Source organism: Asterias rubens, chromosome 6 (assembly GCF_902459465.1).
Source record: "Asterias rubens chromosome 6, eAstRub1.3, whole genome shotgun sequence".
Classification (NCBI taxonomy): Eukaryota; Metazoa; Echinodermata; class Asteroidea; order Forcipulatida; family Asteriidae; genus Asterias; species Asterias rubens.
The window spans coordinates 6,548,084-6,571,192 of NC_047067.1; the positions used below are offsets into that span (position 1 = coordinate 6,548,084).

The following is a 23,109-nucleotide window of genomic DNA, read 5'->3' on the forward strand; positions in this document are numbered from 1 at the left end:
AAAACAAAAATCGTCCTCATAAAGTCATATCTGTCAAAATTATACAAAAAACGGTGAAATTCGGGCCATGCAACTGTAACTTTGATTTGAAGGAAGTTACACCAAAGTTAATAACAGAAATCATGCAAAGCGCGAACTTATTATGAGTCAACCATAATATGGTTATTAAAGCTCACACCATGGAGATAGGATCCTACTCTATGCTCCATGCTTACACGTAAATTACTGCTCAAGTGACAAGTAAACAAGAAACCACGTGCGTTTGTTTACAAGTACAGCGCCCTCAATGTTAAAGCATTCAACATGGCGGCGATTTACGGACAGCTAGTTCTGCTCTGATATTGATAAATTTCGTTTATGATTTTTCCTCGTCATTGGAGCATGATATTCATTGATTTTTGTGTGTAAGTACGTCAGGTCAAACATGCCATGATATATTAATTGTACCGGAAAAGTTTCCGTATGGCGCCACCACTTTTTCATTCGATATGAAATAATATAGTTACAGTATCCAATCCAATTTACCTCAATGATTTTGTAAAAATGAGTGAAAAAGTGGTGGCGCCAAACGGAAAGTTATCCGATTTCAGATTTGATTGGGTTAGTTTTTGTTTTGTTTTTGCACTGTTCTGTGCGTTCAATCCTATCGGAATACAGTGCAGTGGGGTATCTCACTGTGTTGTTATTTATGAGTGTTGGTAGACCTTTTGTTTTATTGAGACCTGTAGCTTTCAATCATAGAAACCAAGAACTCTATCTTTTGTTGATTTATAAAATGAGTGCATCACCAATCTTATCTGACCATGCAGCCCGCAATTTTTTGTGCATAGTAAAATTAGGATAACTTTCCGTATGGCGCCACCACTTTTTCACTCATTTTTACAAAAAGGGATATATCAATCAGGTAAATTAGATACTATATTATTTTATTTCGAATGAAAAAGTGGTGGCGCCATACGGAAACTTTTCCCAATTGTTGCATCACCTCCTCCATGGTTGCATCTTTATAAACAAACTATTTTTGGTCACAATATTGTCGATGTCAAATGAAGGTAAACTGTTTCTATACTTTTTCTGAACAGTTGTAACTATGTAGACCAGAGCACTGGTCCCCAATTAAGATGTCGACCACGGGGCTCATCTCAAGGTCGTCCTCATCATTCTTAAGATTCTGCCGCAGCAAAAGGAGATATTACGCAAACTCCACGACGCACGTTAAACACCTCTCTGGCAGGACCAGAGTGGCGTTCTCAACTTGCAGGGTAACCTCATCAGATTTGCCGACGCGGAGTAGCCCGTCGGGTGCAGAGATACAGGAAAGGGTCGTCCTCTCCTCCAGTGAGATCAGACAGACCTTTATTGACTATTTCCGTGATGAGCATGAGCACGTGTTTGTTCCGTCATCCTCCGTTATTCCAAACCGGGATCCGACGTTACTCTTCACCAATGCAGGGATGAACCAGGTAAATAAATTGATTAAGATTTATAAACTGTTTTATTGTCCGATCAGTAATCATTTGTTCATAATATGCGTTTATTTGGTGCTTTAGTTTAGGCGATTGCCTCCATGCCCCCTGATCATTGCCTTGTTGCCCTTGAAATACTCCAGTACAAATTTCATCATCATCATCATCGGTTGCATTTCTACACTGGCTGCCTGACTTGTGAGACGCTTCCAAATAGACCGATCTTGAGCTGCCACTTTTGCCTCCTCCACCGACCACCCAGTGCCCAGTCTGGAGAGGTCCCTCCAATTTACAATTTCATAAACTGCTCCTTTACCAATAGAAAATGCCTTGGTGCCCTTGCCCTTTCAAAAATGAAGCATATAGGCCCTGTGTTACTATATTTACTACCTCTGTTCATTGAGCTTTTGGCATTCCTGAAACCATCTCAGCTCCTTTGAAGTATGCAGCAGCAGCAGCCAAATTTGCGTTAAGGCTGCTGATGGTTCACATCAATAATCTCACAAGTTCCCACTTTGCTCTAGGGTTGTGAGGAGCAACTAAATATGAATTTGAGGTGTCTTGCTCGATAACACAAGTGTCATTATGAGGATTTGAAACCACACTCTGACGACTAATGACACAGTCTCAACCCCATTGACTACTCGATTGCTGCTGTCATATGCTGGAAATGAGACCCATGTTAATAAAAACAAACTTGAATTTTACCAAAAGAAACTCCCTAATTCTCTATCAACAATCCAACATAAAATATTTTCAAAGATGTGGTAAACTGGCCTCATGATTTGGTGGTAAATGAATGCAGATGAATGTCCTCCATAACTATTTGAATGTCAAATTTTTTGAATTTCAAAACAACTTGACAGTTCTTTTTTATAAACGTTTTTGTCCTTGATTGTTGCCTGTAGTTCAAGGACATTTTTCAAGGTTCAACCAACCTTCAGGGAGAAGCGACAAACTATCGGAGGGTCGTTAACGCCCAGAAGTGCATTCGGGCCGGAGGTAAACACAATGACCTTGATGACGTCGGCAGGGATGTACACCACCACACCTTCTTTGAAATGCTCGGCAACTGGTCGTTCGGGGATTATTTCAAGGTATGTGCGAAAGAAAGTTGTCCACAGTTATCCCTACTGTCTATACTGGCTACCTCCTTGGACCACACGTGTCCTGTTGATTTACAGGCATGTGATTTGTCAGTTTTTTTGTTTATGAGAGACCGCCTAACATCACAAGGCCGGAAGGCAACTTCAAGGTGAGGGCTACACTTAACCGACTTGGGCTACTTTTGACCCAAACCAATTACCACCGGGGGCACGTTGCCACCAACTCCTGGGGCTCGAACAGGGTTATCCCCTTCACAGTCAGTAAGGATGTAGGCATGGGTATCATCCACTAGGAGCCTGGCTGGTAGAGCAGAATGCACTACCTTCCCAACTTTTTTTTCAAAGCAATTATGGGTTCCTTGCTTAAGGGCACAAGTGTCATGACTGGGATTCGAACCCACACTCTGCTGCTGATAGCACCAGAGCTTGATCGTTAAAGCATCCTCTTAAAATCTTGATCCTTGTTTGATTTCGTTGTCGTACAGAGGGAGGCGTGCTCCATGGCGTGGGACCTACTCACCAGGGTGTATGGTCTCCCAAAGGATAAACTCTACATAACGTACTTTAAGGGAGATCCAGAAGCCGGAATACCAGCGGACACAGACTGCAGGGACATCTGGCTTGAACTTGGGTAAAAATTAATCACTCTTTCAACTTTCACCGCAAACTGTTATCAGAAATGTGCTACTGTTTCATAAACTGAGCACTTTTCACCCCTACTTGAATATTGCGAATTTGAGGCACGATCCAACAAACGGGCATTTGAGGCACAATCCAACAAACGGGGCTTTACTAGGAACAACCTACAAAACAGAACAAAGCAACAGCTTTACAATAGATGAACAAACAAAGTAAACAAAATAACACCTACAACCAGTAACAATAACAGTGTGTATTAACCTGTACGTAAATGACTAGCAAAAGTATTTGAGATGTAATTAAATGGGGGGGGGGGGGGGGTTCCCAAAATAGGTTAAAAGAACTGAACTGGCTGGTGGATTAAAGCCTATTTCTGTTTGTGTTTTTTTAAAAGAGTGAGTGATTTACTTTCATAAAGTGACACAAGGAAAAGGGCTATGGAGCGATATAAACTGTTGCCCAGGTTGTATACTTCCTGAGTAGGAGCTGAGAAACATTGAAAAGGGATGTTATTGGCCCTATGACCAGGGCACTAATGTAAAGCGCACTGATACAGTTATTGTAAAATGCGCTATATAAGAGTTATTATTAATTAATTAAATAATTACAGGGCATGAGAACAAAGTAAAATGGTGAGAGAGTGTTGGTCAACTTGTTTCAATCGCTTGGCTCATTATGTATTATATTTTTCACCCAACACCCAGTGTGTCCCCGGAGAGAGTTCTTCCCTTTGGTTCTGACGATAATTTCTGGGAGATGGGCGGGGCCGGTCCGTGCGGTCCCTGTAGCGAGATTCACTATGATCGTCATGGAAACCGAGATGCTTCACATCTAGTCAACAAGGCCGACCCTGACGTAGTGGAGGCGTGGAATCTTGTGTTTATGGAATACAATCGGTAAATCTTTATATTTTACACAAACATAAGCGCTTTGTGGCAGAATAAAAACAGGACTATTCAAATGTGAACTATTGAGGTCTGAAAGTGGTTGTCCTCCGGGAAAAATCATCACTTTCAATCTGAGGCTGTGCTCCGTGGTCTAAGCCTTAAACTTTGCTCTTGAAGGGGACACAGCAATTTTCCTCTGGTGAGGGGCATTTTTATAGGGAAAAAGTAAATTTGTATTGGAACCTTGCAGAGGGCACCACATTGAAAGCACAGGGAATTGAAATTGAGACAAGGGCACCATGGCAAGTGATGTGGGTGCTGTGGGTGGTCTCAAGGCCTGGTGGTCATAATGGGTGGTTGTGGTTTGCTGCCATTTAAGGAGCCCTTGCATGCTTGTGGCTCAAACACGTTGTAGCCACGCCAGCGCAATTCAGCTTCTCACCTGTGAGTAAAGAAGATTAGCCTTGCAAATTATTATTATTAATAGTAATTAAAAACTTTGTCGTGTTTAGAAAAAATCACTACCTCAAAAATGGGTTCACACATATGACAAGACACTCTGAGAATAACTGTATTCAGCCCCTCAAGGTGTATCTTACTGACATAGTGGTACTTATTCACCTTTATCTTCAGGGAAGTTGATGGTCATCTCAAACGGTTGCCACAGCAACACGTCGATGCTGGGATGGGGCTTGAGAGGTTGGTAGCCATTCTTCAAGGCGTCACGTCTAACTATGACACAGACCTGTTCGTGCCACTTCTCGACGCTATTCAGAAGGTAGGACAGTGTGTAAAATAGTAATCAAACTTGACCATGTTCATATTCCAAAAATGTCCAAGGCCTCAATGGAAGCATGTGTACTGTAGCTGTCACATCAAAACCTATTAGTGCATTACCCTCTCTGAAATTACCGATTTATCCTATCCTTCTGGATAGACTTACTCCATTGCATTTCAGATCAGTTCATAGGATCATCTTAGAAAATACTTCCCCTGAAGACGATCAGCCCATACTGATCAAACTGTTGAGTTGTCGACCATCAGTTCGTCTCAGAACCAATGCTACTCAAAAGAGGTTTACACATGGTGTCACTGCAAACCTCACCTGATTACATTCCCGCCATGCAAAGTTATGAATCCTACTTAGGAAATACTACTTCGGATTTTGTTTTAGCCAATGCAAGTGCCCTTTGTAAAATGAAAATGGCCTTGCCCTTAGGAAGATGAAATTCTAGGCCTGACGTATAATATTAATGTCTTTGCTATGGTAGGGATCCGGCGCCCCGCCTTACACTGGGTTAACTGGGCCAGCAGATTCAGACTTAAAGGACACAGCCTACAGGGCGATTGCCGATCATGCTAGGATGCTGACGGTCGCCATTGCTGATGGGGGCCAGCCAGATTACTACAAACGAGGGTGAGTACGGTCAGATGATAAAACAAGTTTCCACTCTCTGCTGAGGTTAATAGGGAGCGTCTCAAGCGTCTGAATGGTGGGAACGTTCTAATTAGAACGGATATGTATTCCAGCTAATGTAAATGGGTTGGACCCAACTTCATAGAGCTGCTTAAAGACACTGGACACTAAAAGTAATTGTCAAAGACCAGTCTTCTCACTTGGTGTATCTCGACATATGCATAAAATAACAAACCTGTGAAAATTTGAGCTTAATTGGTCGGCGAAGTTGCGAGATATGAATGAAAGAAAAAACACCCTTGTCACGCGCAGTTGTGTGCTTACAGATGCTTGATTTCGAGACCTCAAAATCTGGGTCTCAAATTCAAATTCCTGAAAAATTACTTCTTTCTCGAAAACTATGTTACTTCAGAGGGAGCCGTTTCTCACAATATTTTATACTATCAACCTCTCCCAATTACTTGGTACCAAGTTACCAATAGTGTCCACTGCCTTTAAGCAGAAACTATTGCTTAAAATTTGTTGATGAAATCAGTCACAAATTGTACACGTACTTACTTTGGTACGGCATGGTAGTTTGGCTGGTAACCTTGTTCTAGTAAACACAATGTGTTGAGCTGAGCTACCTATTTGACTTAAGCAGCTCTATGCAATTGGGCCCTGGGGCCGATTTCATTAAGCAATAAAAGCAATTTTTATGTAGTAGGTCAATATAACGAATTCATCTTTGTTTTGTCCAGGTATGTTTTAAAGAGAGTGATTCGTAGAGCAGTACGCTATGCAGCGGAGAAGCTGCATGCGCCGCCGGGACTACTAGCCAGTCTAGTACCTGTGGTTGTGCAATCTCTAGTAAGTTAAAACAAACGTAAAATTCCTGTTAACTTAAAACTAACAAACCCCAATTGTAAGCCGTGTCCTTAAAATGGATCTCCTGAATTCAAAAGTACCAGCATACAAAAACCCATCCACCAGGTTTTCATATGAAATTGGTGTGTCAGTAGGCTTATATGCCACCATTAAGTCCGACCAAGTTCCTCATATCATAATTGTTGAGCCTAAAACCAGACTTTGTGCTTCTTCTCACCAATACACCCGTACTTTGCTGAGATGTAGAACAATTAGCCATTCCAACAGCTTTATTCAACGTTCTGCATCTCTTTGGAACTCCCTGCCTTGGTTATGTTTCCCTCCATCCTACAATCTGGACTGTTCCTACCATCAGCTCCCCTTCGTTCTTTTCTCATTAAATAATTTGTCTACTTGTAACATCATTTCAAGAGTGGCTTTGTTTTTGGCGAACTTACTTTAAAAAAAAAAAAAAAAACTTTTATTTGGTAGTTTGCATTTTGATTTTAATCATTGAGTTAGACCTGTCAACGAAAGGCCAGTATGAAGTAAAAATTGGTACATGTTGATGGACTTACTAGGCTAGGGTAAATGCTGGCCACTGTGTCCGCCACCCAGAGCTGGCTGTGAGGCCCCTAGTTTTATTGGAACCCATCGTTGGAAACAGGAGCAAGGGCAGGAGGAGATTAACAATTGTAGATCAGCTGAAGGACGCAAAGCAACTAGTAACAACTGAGCTAACGATGCTGATGCTGGACTGGGATGCATGCATCAGACTCGGGGGAAAATGAAATCATGGTCGATCGGTTTTATTTTAACTCCATGTTAACTTTGTTTTTGACGCAGGGAGGTGTTTATCCAGAGCTTCGTCGAGAGCCAGAGAGGATCATGGACATCATTAATGCAGAGGAGAATCAGTTCATCAGAACCCTCAAGAAGGGACAGAAATTCCTCTCCAAAAGTATCTCCAAACTGCCAGTAGGCTCTAAGCTGCCAGGTACTGTCAGTTATGGGGACAGGGCTTACTCCAACATAGCACCTAGACTCTGGAACTCACTTCCGGATTACCTCAGACAAATACACAACATCACTCTCTTCCAGCAGAAACTCAAAACACACTTATTCTTGCTTGCTTTCCAACATCTTGACAAAACTTGACCGGCGCCTTTGAATGTTTCTCCTTTTCAGTAAAGTGCGCCTTATAAATGCTGTAGTTTATTATTATTATTATTATTATTATTACTGAACAAAATCTCACAAGTTTTCTATGAAGAAAGAAAAAAATACCAGAGCAGGATTTAAAGGCAGTGGACACAAATGGTAATTACTCAAAATAATTATCAGCATAAAACCTCACTTGGTAAAGAGTAATGGGGAGAGGTTGATTGTATAACACATTGTGAGAAACGGCTCTCTCTGAAGTGACGTAGTTTTCTAGAAAGAAGTAATATTCCATGAACTTGATTTCGAGACCTCAAGTTAAGAATTTGAGGTCTCAAAATCAAGCATCTAAAAGCACACAACTTCGTGTGACAAGGGTGTTTTTTATTTCATTCATATCTCGCAACTTCAACTACCAATTGATCTCAAATTTTCACAGGTTTGTTATATTATGCATATGTTGAGACACACCAAGTGAGACGACTGGTCTTTGACAATTACCAATAGTGTCCACTGTCTTTAAGCCAAGGACCTCCTGGGTTCGTTGGTTGAAGGATAGTCATTGGTTCAAATGCCACTCTATTGAATTTGTCTTTATTCAACCCTAAACTTTTTCAAATTTACCCATTCGATTTCCTTTGTGGTTTATAACTTGAAATATTCTTTGAATGTAACTGCTGACAAAAAGAAACTTGAATAATAGAAAACAGAAGCACAGCATCATGAGACCAAGCTTGTCTCACTCATGGATAGTGAATCCCCCCCCCTCTTTAAAACTGACTTTAGCAAAGCATCCTTATAGAACCATCTCACCTACATCAAAACAATGCAATAGCACCAGAGTAAACGCCCTCTGTTTGGTCTCAGTCGAAAAATCGCATGCCTAGACAAATCCAGGTGTGGTTTTTTTCTTCACATGCCTGTGATGTTCATATCAGGTCTGAATTACATGTATTATATAACACCCAAGCAGATCCTTGCCATTTGATTGGAGGATTGTCCATCACGTGATAGCAAATAAAAGTACCATTGCACGCTGAGTCACTCACCATGCTTTTTCGTTCCATCCGAAAAGTACCATTGCACGCTGCCAGCGTGCAATGGTACTTTTCGGATGGAACGAAAAAGCTGAGTAAAAACATCACTGCGTGCGCGTGTCTTTGGTAACGCAGCAGGTGTTACTGCAAGAAGGCATAGTAAAATTACTAGCATTCGGCTTCTACAGTTGAAATTGTTTGTTGAGTGAAAGTTGTATCTTTCAATCAAAATGACAAAGATCTGCTTGGATGTTATATAAAACAAATAATGAACGTTTTTCATTCGTGCAATGGTGCGAATATGTTCATTCGTTGAAAGCTGGAATGTTCCATTCAACTCGGCTCCGCCTCGTTGAATAGAACATTCCATCTTTCAACTCATGAACATATTCGCACCATTGCACTCATAAACATTCATTATGTGTATACTATCGCATGGTTATCACAAGTTAATTCTGATACTTGTGTTTATATCTTATAATAAAACGCATTTTATCGTATAAACAGATGTTCTGACCAAATTCAACATTTTTTGCAAACTTTCAATTAAATTAAATATCACTCGTGATTGGTTGCTTTGTTTCCAACAAACTCAACACTATTTTTGAATAGTTGTGTGACATTGTTACAAATTGTGACTATTTGTTTTTGCTTTGCATTGATGGCTTTCTATAGTTTTCCAACCTTGTTGGCAAAAACTCTGGCTTTGACATTGAGATAGAAAGGTCTATATAATTCTTATACATCTGATGTTTTGCCGCCTTCCCAGGTGAGGTAGTATGGAAGATGTATGATGGATATGGCTTCCCAGTTGATTTGACGTCCATGGTGGCTGAAGAAAAAGGGATAGAGGTTGACATGGAGGGATTCGAAGCAGCGAGACAGAATGCACACCAGGTATGTCAGTGAAGTCATTGTGTCAGGGAATCAGTTTTGCTTTATTGATGGCTGTTAAAGCCATTGGACCCTTTCGGTTCAGAAAAAAAATTAAAAGTTCACAGATTTACAAATAACTTACAGAGTTTACAGAAGGCAATGGTGAAAGACTTCTCTTGAAATATTATTCCATGAAATGGTTGACTTTTTGAGAAAATAGCAAAACAATATAAATTACGAGAATTACGGATTTATTTTAAACACATGTCATGACACGGCGAAACGCGCGGAAACAAGGGTGGGTTTTTCCCTTGTTTTCTCCCGACTCCGATGACCGATTGAGCCTAAATTTTCACAGGTTTGTTATTTGATATAGAAGTTGTGGTACACAAAGTGTGGGCCGTGGACAACACTGTTTACCAAAAGGGTCCAATGGCTTTTAAGCTTAAATGTTTATATTGTACAAATGTTGGATGGTACATGTATGAGTACATGTACAATATAGTTCACTGGGTAATTATATTCTGCTTTATATATGTCATACATGCTTAAAATGAATGATAATTGGTTGGCGCATTGGCTTCTTTCTTCGCCTTCTACCTCTATGACTCCGGTTGGAATCTCGCTCGGGGGTTGCAATGTAGATTGGGTTTTCAGCGCTTACCTGATTGTGTGGGTTTTTTTCCCCAACATCTAAAACTAAAACTTCCTTCCTGGTCTTCTCTCCATGGGGTTCTTGCCTAGTTTAGTGATTAAAGAAGTTCTTAAGAATCCTTGGCTTCACAACCGGGATAAATAAATAAATACAAGAAATATTTGGATGCAGATATCTCAACCACTAGACTGACGAGCGTGCCAGTTCAAATCCTGTAATTAGCAGCGGTTACGCCAAGAGAATAAAGCACAACAAATGTTGATTTTTAAGCAGCTTCAAAATAGAGGTCGCTGCAATGCAGTGTCGCTGATGTGTCTTTTTGTTATAGTCGAAGATTGACCTAGAGTTGGGTCAAAGCGTCTCAACCAGCCCAAGTCCAAACAATGGACCCATGACCCTCGATGACAGAGAAGAGATTTTAGGCGGGAGGAGTTTTAGTTGTCCTTCCGTTGTCTCGGAGCCACGGCTGCCTTCCTTTGAGGATATTTTGTTAATGGATAAATATAGAGAGGCATCGGACAAGACGGCATACGTACTTAAGGTGAATATAAACCTACCTCATATCCTCAAAGAATATTTCAGATTTCAAACTCTGACCATGGTAAATGTTTGCTCACAGTAACTTACAATGAGATTTTGTACATTAAATTTCAATATGTATGGCCTACATTAAAAACTATAAACCATTGAAAACCAGAGGACAGGGCATCAATAACCCCAACCAAGTATTTGAAAATGTTTGCCTACAGTAATTTACCCCTGTTTTCCGGAAACTTTAAATACCATAACCTTCTTGTTTCCTGAGTATGATGAATCCTTCTGAAGTATGACTCAAAGTTTCTTGAAGGAAAATTTGAAAGGTATTGGATGTGGGTACTTCGACTTCAAAAAATTAAATATGTTTATTGCTGAAAATCTTAATTGTTACCTCCTTCCTAGTTCTCCTACCCCCTCCCCTTAGGAAAAAGACCACTCCCCAAAGCACCTTGTAGTACGATTTCAATGTATGTTTCCATAACATGTTATTCAGGAAGTCTCCTCGGTTCAGGGGAATTATTTGGCAGTAAAGTGTCTCTTGGAGATGTTCTTTAAGCTAATCTCAATATCATTTTGTTTTTTTTCTCCAGAGAATGTCTCCAACCGCAGCCCAGATTACTCAAGTGTCAAATCTCACCAAGGGACAAGATACAAACATCTACTGGCATGAGTACAGAGAGGGTCGTCTGACAGCCAGCCATTTCGGGAAAGTTCTCCACCAAATTCACATCAACAGCTACCCTCCGTCACTTTACAAAACTCTCTTAGGGGAATACAGTCCGGAAGCATCGGAGAGTGTTCAGTTTGGTCGCAACCATGAAGACAGCGCTGTTAAACAGTGGGAGAAACTTACAGGGCGGGAGTCCATGGAGTGCGGTTTGTATCTTCATGGGAGCGGTGTGCTGGGCGCAACGCCGGATCGGCTCGTAGGCGACGCCGAACTCCTGGAAGTGAAATGTCCCTTCTCAATCGACAAGAAGAACTCTCCAACTGGAATCACTGATGCCATTGGCAAAGTCAGGGGTTTTCCTTTGATAGTCGGTGATAGTGGACGGCTGGAGCTGGAGGCTAGGCACAGCTACTACCATCAGGTTCAGGGACAGTTGCACTTGAGCAATAGGAAGGAGTGTACTGTAGTGTTTTGGACGACGATGCAGATGGTCTCCGTTCAAGTCACTCGATGTGAGAAATGGGGACTGGAGAATATTCCGAAGCTGTTGACTTTCTATAAAGAGAGACTACTTCCAGTTATCATCGCCAAGGGAGTTTGAAAACATGACCACTTTGGATGGTTTTGTTTGCCATTTTACTTTTAGTAGCAGGATTATATTCAGTAAAACAAAATCGTTTGGGGTTGAACAAAGAAAAAACTGTTTGAATCAACGACTTCAAGATTACTGTGTCCGCTCTCTACCAACTGAGCTATCTAGCCCTTTTTTAGTCGTCTCCCTATTTTGTCAATATCTTTGTTGGGTAGGGGGGGGGGTATGCCACACGGAAACACAGTCACATATTCTTTGCTAACCTGTTATGCAGAGAGTGCCATGTAGTAAATGATATAATATACTGAATCTGGACCAAATTTCACCTGCTAGGTAGATTGCTTTATATTCAACTACTGCTGAGTAGATTTTCGGAATTCGGGAGACTTCTCAGATCTGAAAGGAAACTGTCCTGCATTTCAATTACTACCTGGGCGGAAGGTAGAAAATTGGTCGAGACCAAACTTCAGTTGAACAGCTTACTAGTACTACCGTTTGACTTTCCTAACAGTGCTTATTGCTTGTTTTTATATTCAGTACTTTGGTATAAAGCTTGAAATAAATAGGCTTTTTGAGCCGTTATGAGAAATTTACTCCATGTTACCAAGTGTTTCATTCATGACCCCATGCTCATAGGAGAATTTACTCCATGTTACCAAGTGTTTCATTCATGACCCCATGCTCATAGGAGAATTTACTCCATGTTACCAAGTGTTTCATTCATGACCCCATGCTCATAGGAGAATTTACTCCATGTTACCAAGTGTTTCATTCATGACCCCATGCTCATAGGAGAATTTGTGTTGTTAAAGGTACTGGACATATTTGGTAATTGTCAAAGACCAGTATTCTCACCTGGTGTATCCCATATGCATAAAATAAAAAATATATGAAAATGTGGGCTCAATTGGTCATTGAAGTTGAAAGATAATGACAGAAAAAACACCCTTGTTGCACAAATTTGTGTGCTTTACTTGAGTGAAAAATTACCCCTTTCTCAAAAACTATGTTACATCAGAGAGGGCAGTTTCTCACAATGTTTTGTACTATTAACAGCCCTCCAATGCTTGTTTCCAAGTAAGTTTTTATGATAACAATTATTTTCAGTAAGCCTCCCACCACCGTTCATTTCTTCCTTGGTCCTTGGTCCTTGGTCCAGAGAGAGATTTTTTTTACAGTTTGCTGATTTTTTCACTTCTTTAAGGTCACATCTCAAGGAGGAATAAAGAACCTGACGAGTCTACCGAGAATCCGTCTAGATGCTACAGATCTCAGCATCTTACAGAAGAAACGGATTTCTCTAACGGATGATTCCTTCAAGTATGATTACTCCTACATAGATGTTGGGAAATATGGTAAGCCCCCTACCCCCCCCCCCCCCCCCCCCTAGAAGGAGCATTTTCAGTTACAGGCCCTAGGATGTATAAGTCCATTCCATTCCACACTTCATCAAAAGTTCTACCTGTACCTCCGATATCCATGTTCAAAAGGTCACTGAAAATGTACTTGTTTAATCAGGAACTCTCGCCCGGCCTTACCTGCACGTTCTCTTTATAGAGAGACCAGCTTTTTTTGTAGGGGTCGTCAGTGCGTTGGATTTGTTTCAACTGGGTCAAGAAATTCCATTTTTTTTTTTAAATCCTCTGGCCCTTTGTCTTGTGAAAGTTGTTTACCGTTGGGTTTAGCAAGGAGCAGAATTTACTTGAGCAGGATTTGAACATCCAACCTATTCCTTAATGGGCCAGCGGTTAACCAACTGGGCAGTCTGGCCCTAATGTTGGCAGTCTCCTTATTTTTCAGTATCTTTGTTCAGGGGAACACGTCAGAAGGGGCTTCAGTAAGTTGATATGGAGGTCACAGGGTCAAATCCTGCTCTAGTCAATATTCCTTAGTTCATCAATCCAACATTATTTAAAAAGCGGCTACAGGATAATCTCAATATTTTAACTATTACCTTTTTTTGGCCTACCAGACATTGTCGATACCGATTTATGACCATTTTACGCTTAAAATTTGCATTTGGTAATAAGTAATTCAAGTCAAAAATGCACCTCTCCGCGCGGCTTTTTCAGCTGAGAGTCAAAAACGGCTTATCTATTATAATGTTATGCAATGACCCCTTGACGTAAGTGGCGATTGTCCCCAATTGGGTTTGTACACAGTTCTCCAGCTTTGGCCAAATGAGGGTGCCATTTTCCACATCAAATAGCGCCGGAGACATCACGATTCCTTTGTCGCGTGAGTTCGTTTGATCTCAGGTTTTTCCAAAATTTTGACTGCGAGTGTTTCGAGGAAAAAACATTTTTACCATGTTTTAACGTGAGGTAATTGAAAATGTGTTTTCTCTTTCTTACGGACTGCATCTATTACAAAAATTTAACAATTATATATTTCTGAGCATTCTGTAGCCGCTGTTTAAAAATAACCCAGTCAGTTTCCCTTGTGGTTTTTTTACAAAAGTTGTTTGTCTTCTTTTTTTAAAGTTTTCTCACCAATTAGAGCTTCTGTGCTGGCGCTGAAAACTGATAAAGGATTCACCAATGCAGTCAGCAGCGGGGAAGAGTGCGGCATCATTTTGGACTCTACCAATTTCTATGCCGAGCAGGGGGGTCAGGAGTGGGATGAGGGACAGTTAAACTCTGTTGTCAGTGAGGTAAGAAGTTTTATAATGTTAGAGCTCATGCATATTTTTGTGATAAATCTATAAATAAATCTATCTTTTCCATATCCATATTATGCTTAAGGCGATGATTTCCAACCAATTGTCTTCATTTCCTTTTCAATAGTTCTTCTCCAAGTTGTTTTCAGCCGTCAAACTTTTCTCTTGCGCTCTGGTTGCCTTGTCAAGGCAGTCACACAATGGTGATAGTTCTCTCTGCTCTGCTGAAAACCAAATACATGTAATGTTTCATTATCCCTGATACAAATTTAACAACTGGGCAAATAATGCTGATTTGTTTTTCTGTCTATTACCAGGAGGTAGCTTTCCAGGTAGAGAATGTGCAAGCATACAGCGGCTACGTAATTCATGTTGGCACTGTTGTAGAAACTATCAAACGTGGAGACAACTTAATACTTTATCTCAACAAGGTCAGACAAGAATTTTATTTTTTATTTGTCACAACATTTCAATAAATTATATATACATATATATTTTTTTATTTTTTTTTTTTAATTTCAATTCAAAGACATTTATTTTCCATTACCATTCCACTGGTTTACAATGAACATGGGCATACAAAATTACATTTAATCAACTAATAAAAGAATTCTTATTAGGGAAATGGAGGCCAACCCCGATGAGGGTCTGCACGTTCATAGCCCATAAAGATAAGACAAGACAAGACAGTTGCTTTTGTTGGGGAAGCCCTAAGTTTAAGACAAGACTGGAAAAAACCCCAGACATAATAGACAAAGTGACAGGAAACAAAAACACGGATACAAACAGTCAAACAATGAACATCGTTACGAGTAAACATTGATAAAATAATAATGAAATGTACTTAATCATAATTTCTATTTGCAAAAATACTTCATTAATTGTTGTATGTTACTCTTTTCAGGTGAGAAGACAGAAGATTATGCGTAATCATACTGCGACTCACATCTTGAACTTTGCCCTCCGAGAGGTCATAGGTGAAGCTGATCAGAAGGGGTCGCTGGTTTCCCAAGATCGTCTGCGCTTTGACTTTACAGAGAAGGTATGGATAAGTCTGGATAAGGGCACTGTTTAAAGGAACTAGACACTATTGGTATTTACTCAAAATAATTGTTAGCATAAAACCTTACATGGTAACGAGCAATGGAGAGCTGTTGATAGTAAACAAAATTGTGAGAAAAGGCTCCCTCTGAAGGAACTTAGTTTTGAGAAAGAGGTAATTTCTCACTAAATACTTAAGGCCTGAAGCCTTTTTTAGCCATCTGAAAGCTCACAAATTTTTGTCATTATTCTCTTGCAACACCAAGTGAGAATACTGGTCTTTGACAATTACCAAAGGTGTCCAGTGCCTTTAAGATAAAAAGAAGCCAAAACATTGATAAAATAGGAGGAAGAAGTAATTCTCTACTTTAGTTGGAATCAAATTGAAAGGATTTCTTTGTTTCTTTCAGAGTGCACTCGGCCAAAGTCAGCTACAGCAAGTCACAACGCTCACGAATGATATCATCAACATGAAGTATCCTGTCTATAGAGGGCAGGCTTCCTTAGCGACAGTGAAAGCTGCAGAGGGAGTAAGAGCAATCTTTGACGAGGCCTACGGTGATCAGGTGACAGTGGTGTCGGTGGGTGCTCCCGTTCCAGAGGCACTGGAGGGTTCGGCAGCAGTGCAATACCCTGTGGAACTCTGTGCAGGAATGTTAGTCTGCATTTAACTTGTGTTAACTTATTGAGTTCTTCAATTAAGATGATGTTTGGCTAAAATTTACACACGTTGCTACCGCAAACATCACCTAATTATACTCCCACCATATAAAGTGTCAAATCCTATATAAATTTGGTTAACGGTAATACCATGTGTTTATCTACTTGCCAGGTAGATTGTGTTTTTTTAAAACTTGTCTTGCTTTATATTCTTCTACCGCAGAGTAGATCTACGCGGTAGTCGAAAATAACTGTTCTGCTTATTTTAAGCTACTATCTGGGCGGAAGGTAGAAAATCGGCCGGAACTACTTCTTAAGCTTTTGTTGATTGAGGGGACTTCTCATTTTCAAATCCTACTTAGAAATGTCATTGACTTTGATGTATTTGTGTTTGTTTTGTCTTTTGTTTTAGACATGTGTGCAATACTGGTCATATCAAGAAGCTGCTCATTACGTCTCAGCGTCAAGTCAGCGCTGGAATCCGTAGAGTAACTGCTATCACGGGAAATGATGCAATGTCCGCTGACTATGTCGCTAATACTCTACAACAACAAATAACCGAACTAAGCAATCAGGTCGGTCATCATATTGGCTTTGGTGACTATTTCCATGACGTCAGTTTGTGTTGGAAATTGTACAATAATTTACAAACTAACCTACCAAATGGTACTTTATAAGTCTAAACAGAGAGAATAAAAGGATAACTAGGTCCTTAGTGTGTTTAAATTTTTGCCTATTCCTTTTATTTAATTGCTCCTTTATTTTACTTCACATCTCTATTAACTTTGACTTCTCTTTTGTTTTCATCTCAAGAGACTTCTCTGTGATTGTGATATGCGCTATACAAAATGGTTCATTTGCATTGTTATTTGCATTGTCTGCAGCCATATAGTGTATGACTGTTTGTCAAAGATGCTTCTGGAGTTTTGAGTAGTTTCATGCTTTTAAGGGTTTAATGAAATTCCTGTTTCTGTTTACAGTTGTATTATTTTTATCGAAACATCGGCTTCTTGTTTGACATCTAGACAGATTTTCCTGCTATAAACAATTTTGTTTAAATCTGCACTTTAAACATACCCTTTTACTCATTCAACACAGTATTTTCTTTTGATTGATCTTTCATTTTAGTATTAATTTATTTGTACATGTTTGTACAGGTCTGTTAATTCTAATGTTTTAAATTTTGTATCTACTAATGTGTATACTATAGAATCTATTCAGTAGGAAATTTGATAACATAGTATTGTAGGCCTATATTTTAATTTGTTCATGTTTTTAGCTTTTTGTTTATATGGTAAGGCGCATTGAGGAATCTGTTATTCCTAATATACTTTATAAATGTTGTTCATTATTTTTATAATATCTAATACTAATTTATTATTATTTATTAATAGTAACTCTCAACTCTCTTATCCACAGTTGGAGTCCTTGTTACGCAGCAGCGTTTCCAAGGACTTATCGTTCTTCAAGAACTCCATCGAGTCCTTTGCCAAGATGTTGGACTCCTCCAGAATAGAAATATGGAGGAGAGAGAAAATCAGCCAAGAAATACAGTCGATTCGGGAACGAGTCAAGAAAGCTGAACAGAGCAGAGAGAGGTCCAAGATCAAAGCGGTAAGAGAAACAACCCAATGTGTTTGTACTAAGAACCTATTAACCTGGGATGAAACATTTTATCTGAATTCAGACTTATTTAAAGACACTGGACTCTATTGGTAATTGTCAAAGACTATTCTTCACAGTTGGTGTATCTCAACATACCCATAAAATAACAAACCTGTGAAAATTTGAGCTAAATCGGTCATCCAAGTTGCGAGATAACCATGAAAGAAAAAAACACCCTTGTCACACAAAGTTGTGTGCTTTCAGATGCTTGATTTTGAGACCTCAACTTCTAAATCTGAGGTCGCGAAATCAAATTCGTGGAAAAGTACTTCTTTCTCAAAAACTACTCTACTTTAAAGGGAGCCGTTTAACTCAATGTTTTATACTACCAACCTCGTACCAAGTAAGGTTTTATGCTAATAATTATTTTGAGTAACTACCAATAGTGTCCACTGCCTTTAAGTCCTGCTCTTTGATCTACTTCTCTAGCACTGAGGACACTGTTCCCCTACAAAGTTTGCGCGAATGGTTGCGATATGCTTAGGTGGATCACACCCCAGTTCTTTGATACTATTTGTTTCATTTCAGATTGTAACGCAACTGTACAAGGAGTTTGAAGAAGGGTCGTCTGCTCCCGAGAGCAAACCGTTCTTAGTTAAGAAGGTTGCAAATGAAGCGAATTCAAAGGTAGGATTAATAACAGGGTTTACCCTAAACAATTTTAGTGACTGGACAGCAGGACCAGGGCCTAATTTCATGGCACTGCTTACCGTCGAATTCTGGGCTTACAATCACGATTCCCTGCTAACATGCAGGCGCAGAATTTCTGCGCTAGCCTTGTAAGCGTAGAATGCCTAGTAAAGTGGAGTACGCATGCGCAGAAGCCAAAATTCACCGCTAAACATGTGAAATACACTTGCCGTAAGCACAGAATACCCTGCTTCCGTAAGTGCCGATTCTGTGCTTACGGTAAGCAGAGCCATGAAATTGGGTCCAGTTAGCTTGTCATTTCATCAGCCAATCACCTTTTTCACTGGTTCATATTTCACATTTGATTGGCAGCATATTGCACCACAGCTCCTTGTAAACCATGACATGGTGCTATGTAAAAGGAGTAGGTCTCATTAATCAAACCTAGTCCCACATACCTTGCAGGAAAATACTGAGTGTTGAAGCACCTTGAGCGTCATTGATTGACAAGAAGCCACAATTAATAGGGATGTTTTTCAACACTGACCTGTAGCATGATGTTAGGGTCAAAAACATTTCGGGGATGGATGCAACCGTCGTAAATGATAACTGTTTTCATCTCCAGTATTTATCTGCCCTACCAAAAAGTAATAGTAATATTAATAAAATAAAATAAATAAAAATAACAATAAAAATAAAAAAATAAAAATAAATAAAAATAACACATTACAAATATTCAAAGCCCTTCTCCCCCCTCCTCAAAGAAATTTTTGTAATAACAAGATATGTATAAAGATTAATAACAATAACAGCAATGGTTGTAACATAATATAATTTGACCCAAAAAGATTTTAGGTCAAATTATTACTTACGTCAGAGCCTCTTTCAAAGAGGGATCACTAATTCCCTCTCCAGGGAACAACAACAACATAAACAAAACGTTTGCATCATCGAGACAAGAAATTAGGACAAATGTGTATCCAGGGGAGGCCTTGGCCTGGCGTGCCCTCTGACTATTAACCTGACTCGCTCGAGCGTGACCTTGTCGTGTCTCGTTGAGTACCACTCCCTTCAGCTGCTAGCATCTTCAATCAAGACTGACAATTTAGCTGGAAAAAGTAACCTAACTCTTCTTCGTGGATTTTTTTACGACCTGGTTTTGATTCGATTCCAGTCTGGGAAGGTCCAGGGAAAAAAAAAAACGAATCAAGGATGCTATCACTGAAGGACCAGATGCACATCAAATTAAACATATGTGTGACTTGCACTGAATCCCTGATAAGACATTGAACTGATAAGGGGTGTTTTCTCATGAACCTGACCTCATTTTGGTGAAATGTTCACAGGTTGTGAGGATTGTTTATGAAAACTTGATGACAGGAAACATTTTCTCTTGGGGGAAAAAAAAACGACGACTTGTGTTATACCTTAACCCTTTTAAGACCGGTTATTTCTGTATAAACATGGCCATAGGCCAAATATGGATAATCTTGCTGATTTATGCCCGATATTTTCAGGAAAAATGTCAGGAAAATTGTTATAAGAATAAACAATAGGAGGTTTTGGTTTAGAATTATAGATTCTATGTGAGTATGGAAGCATTCGAAAATGGTTGATCCAAGGATTCGAACTGCTAGTAGCCGTTGGGGTAGCCTCGGTGGTCTAGTGGTAAGACATCTGCTCTAGCAATACTGAGGTCGTGGGTTCGAATCCCTCCCGACTGATTTCCTGTGGATTTTGTTCACAGAATTCGGGAAAGTACCTGTACTGAGTATAAAGTGCCTAATACACATCGGTGTTAGGGTAAAAAAACAAATTAAATTCTTCATCCCTGGTTCAAAAATCATTATTTATTGCTTCAATCCCCAGGTGCTGTTTGAGATTGCCAAGGGTCTGAGCAAGACGCTACCAGACACACCCATAATGCTGATCAGCGGTGAGAGGGACGACGTTAACTTTGTCTGCATGGTTCCCTCGGTGAGTCAGTACACTCGTACTCACATCAAGTTTGCTTAGAAATTTAGATTGTGGATGTCTGCAGAGTAAACGAAAATGAAACACTGAAAAGGCAGGATTTTTTTCAGGATGCGCCAATATACATCCCCTCACTGTTCAATACTTTAATCCTTTCTCTTGGTCAAATATTTCCTTTCCTTTGTTTTTTTTTTATCACTAAAAAATTACAGTACAGTTGTCTTGTTATGTCTTAAAACTGCCTTGTGTCTTCGTTTTTTATGTGAATGTGAGATGTTTGTCTTTCATCTTTCTCCAGAGGGGTTATAGTTTTAAAAGGTAGTATGTATGTGAAAACAGGTTTCTTGTGAAGCTCCCAATTGTGATAAGAAAAGTTACTAAGCAGAACCAGTTTAAAATCCAAAACTTGAAAAGAAACACTTTCTCTAAATAAGTTTCAACTCCACCCATTCCTTCTCCCCTTCCCCCTGCCCCACCACCACTTGAGTTTGAGTCTTGTATAATTTGATTGTCTTTGTAACCGACCTAACAATACTGGGTTAAACTAAATGAACACACTTCGTTTTCATGGACCTCGTCTATGGAATGGACTCAGGCAGTCTGTAAAATCAAAGTCCTCTGTTGGCCGATTTTAAACCGCTTTCAAAAACCATCTTATCTCTCAGTAAATAGCATAGTTTACTTGTACATTTGTATTTTGTCTTGGTTTAAATGTGCTTTATTTTGCTTGGTACCTCTTTTATTAACCGTGTCGTAATGTTGCATAAGTCAGTCTGATGTCTACCACAGTTTATGTCCACTCCGTTTGTTTGTCTGTTTTTGTTTCATTGTTTTGTTTTGTTTTGTTTTTTCTTTTGTATTTTGTTTTGCTTGTTCTTTATTGTTTACTTAAGTCTATTTTTTGTATGTTTAAGGCATTCCGTTTATAAGCTTCGGCTTCCTGGGTAATGCCTCCATGTATTAGTTTTATTGTATCTATTGTTTTGTTTTCTTATTAAGTGATTACCCTTTGTGGAAATAAATGTTCGTTGAATTGAAGAAAAAAAGTCAACCTCAAACTAATTTGAATCAAAATTAATAAACCATAACAAGAAAGTCTCATTCCCTCTTCCTGATTGAAGAATTATTGGAAATTGTTTATTCTTATAACATGAACCAATATTCAACATGATAATGTTTTTTTGTCTTCTTGTTTTTGTTCAAACATCTTCTAGTGTTTCAAAGAACAGGGGCTGAAGGCCGATGCATGGATCAACTCAGCCACCAAATCAGTTCGGGGCAAAGGTGGAGGTAATGCTTCTTTTGCGAGGTCACAGGGCAAAGGTCGCCACCGGGTCAATGAATGTCTTGCTGCAGCTAGAGAGTATGTGACAACAGTAATGCACAGAGAATGAAGTACAAAATCTTGCACATATCTACAATTTTGTAAGTCTGTATAAAACAAATATCTTTGGTTTTGGCAAAGTGATAATTTTTTTTATGGGGGGGGGGGGGGGCTTGTGAAACACTAAAAATGTTTAGAAAATGTTCGCAACCCCCCCCCCCCAAAAAAAAAAAACATGCTCACTTTACCAAAACCAGTATCACTTAACCGTTGTAGATATTATGTAATTATGTGTGACGAAATAATATGCAATTAATGATAATACTTAATACTGAGAAAAAGATTATCACAGTGTGGCTTGAGATTTGAGTCGAAGTACGAGGCAAAACCATGTTTTTTTTTCTTCAAGAAGCACATCTCATAAAGTTAGTCACCTAGTTCCAAACCACAAATGGATTCCTGTTTTTCCGGATGTTTTTTATCTGTTTTGGGAATTGCTTGAGGAATCTGTATGGCTTTTCCGGGTTTTGGGGGAAAAGAAAACCGCTGGAATTCCTCTGGTCTCTCATCTGGGTTATTCAGTCCTGAGGTACGGATGGATGGATGAATAATGAATTCCTTGAACCGAGATGAACCAAGATATGGTTTTGACATCTGGGTTTAAAGGACAAAGAAGAAGGTCATGGCTACGTGCAAAAAAAAAATATTGCAAATTCGTTTCCCAGATTTCCCCCTCCCCTCAACTTTTTATTTGGTTTTCTTGCCCATGTATGTTTTAATCCTATATTTTTGTAGAGAGGAGAATTTCTAGAACTATTTGACAATTACTAAATAATTGATGTATATTTTGACTTCCGTAATAGCTATAATAGATATTAAATATGCATGGGGGATAAAGAATATTAAGTTTGGTTTTACACTGTGTGATACATCTGCTCAGAGAATTGCAACAGTGCTTACAGTGGTTTGTTAGCTTTGAAGACTGAAAAGCATTAAAGTCTCAAAAAAATGAAAATTAGTCAATGATATTAAATGGAAATATAATGAGATCAAATCTCAAGTGACCCACCGTGCTGCCTAAATTGGAAAACCTGAGCAGAGAAGAATGGTACATGAAAGGGAACTCACATAATTGGAATTTGTTGTATTTTTTTCCCGAGAAAATGTGGATTTTGATTTAATATGAAATATCATTCCACCGACCTGTTTGCATTTATGCGTGCTGGGTGACTGCCAAGAAAAAACGTGTGGGAATGGTGAAGATGTT

General features: G+C 39.4%; 1 protein-coding gene across 1 annotated transcript; it reads left to right on the plus strand.

Moving 5' to 3' along the window:
- The first annotated feature begins 313 nt into the window (after positions 1-313).
- LOC117291544 (alanine--tRNA ligase, cytoplasmic-like) lies at positions 314-21,998 on the plus strand. Its single transcript, XM_033773335.1, has 20 exons — positions 314-404; positions 1,083-1,463; positions 2,375-2,563; positions 3,058-3,203; positions 3,916-4,107; positions 4,732-4,876; positions 5,370-5,515; positions 6,256-6,364; positions 7,208-7,358; positions 9,329-9,456; positions 13,094-13,244; positions 14,373-14,542; positions 14,866-14,979; positions 15,453-15,590; positions 16,000-16,244; positions 16,662-16,824; positions 17,669-17,863; positions 18,443-18,541; positions 20,414-20,521; positions 21,733-21,998. Exons 2-20 carry the CDS (start codon positions 1,122-1,124, stop codon positions 21,910-21,912), a joined length of 3,111 nt encoding a protein of 1,036 aa, XP_033629226.1. The 5' UTR covers positions 314-404; positions 1,083-1,121; the 3' UTR covers positions 21,913-21,998.
- The last annotated feature ends 1,111 nt before the right edge of the window (positions 21,999-23,109 follow it).

Coding starts and splice junctions, on each gene's coding strand:
- LOC117291544 (XM_033773335.1), top strand. CDS start 1,122: ATGTCGACCACGGGGCTCATCTCAAGGTCGTCCTCATCATTCTTAAGA. Junction 7,359..9,328: donor AGTAGGCTCTAAGCTGCCAG/GTACTGTCAGTT, acceptor CCGCCTTCCCAG/GTGAGGTAGTATGGAAGATG. Junction 13,245..14,372: donor CATAGATGTTGGGAAATATG/GTAAGCCCCCTA, acceptor CTTTTTTTAAAG/TTTTCTCACCAATTAGAGCT.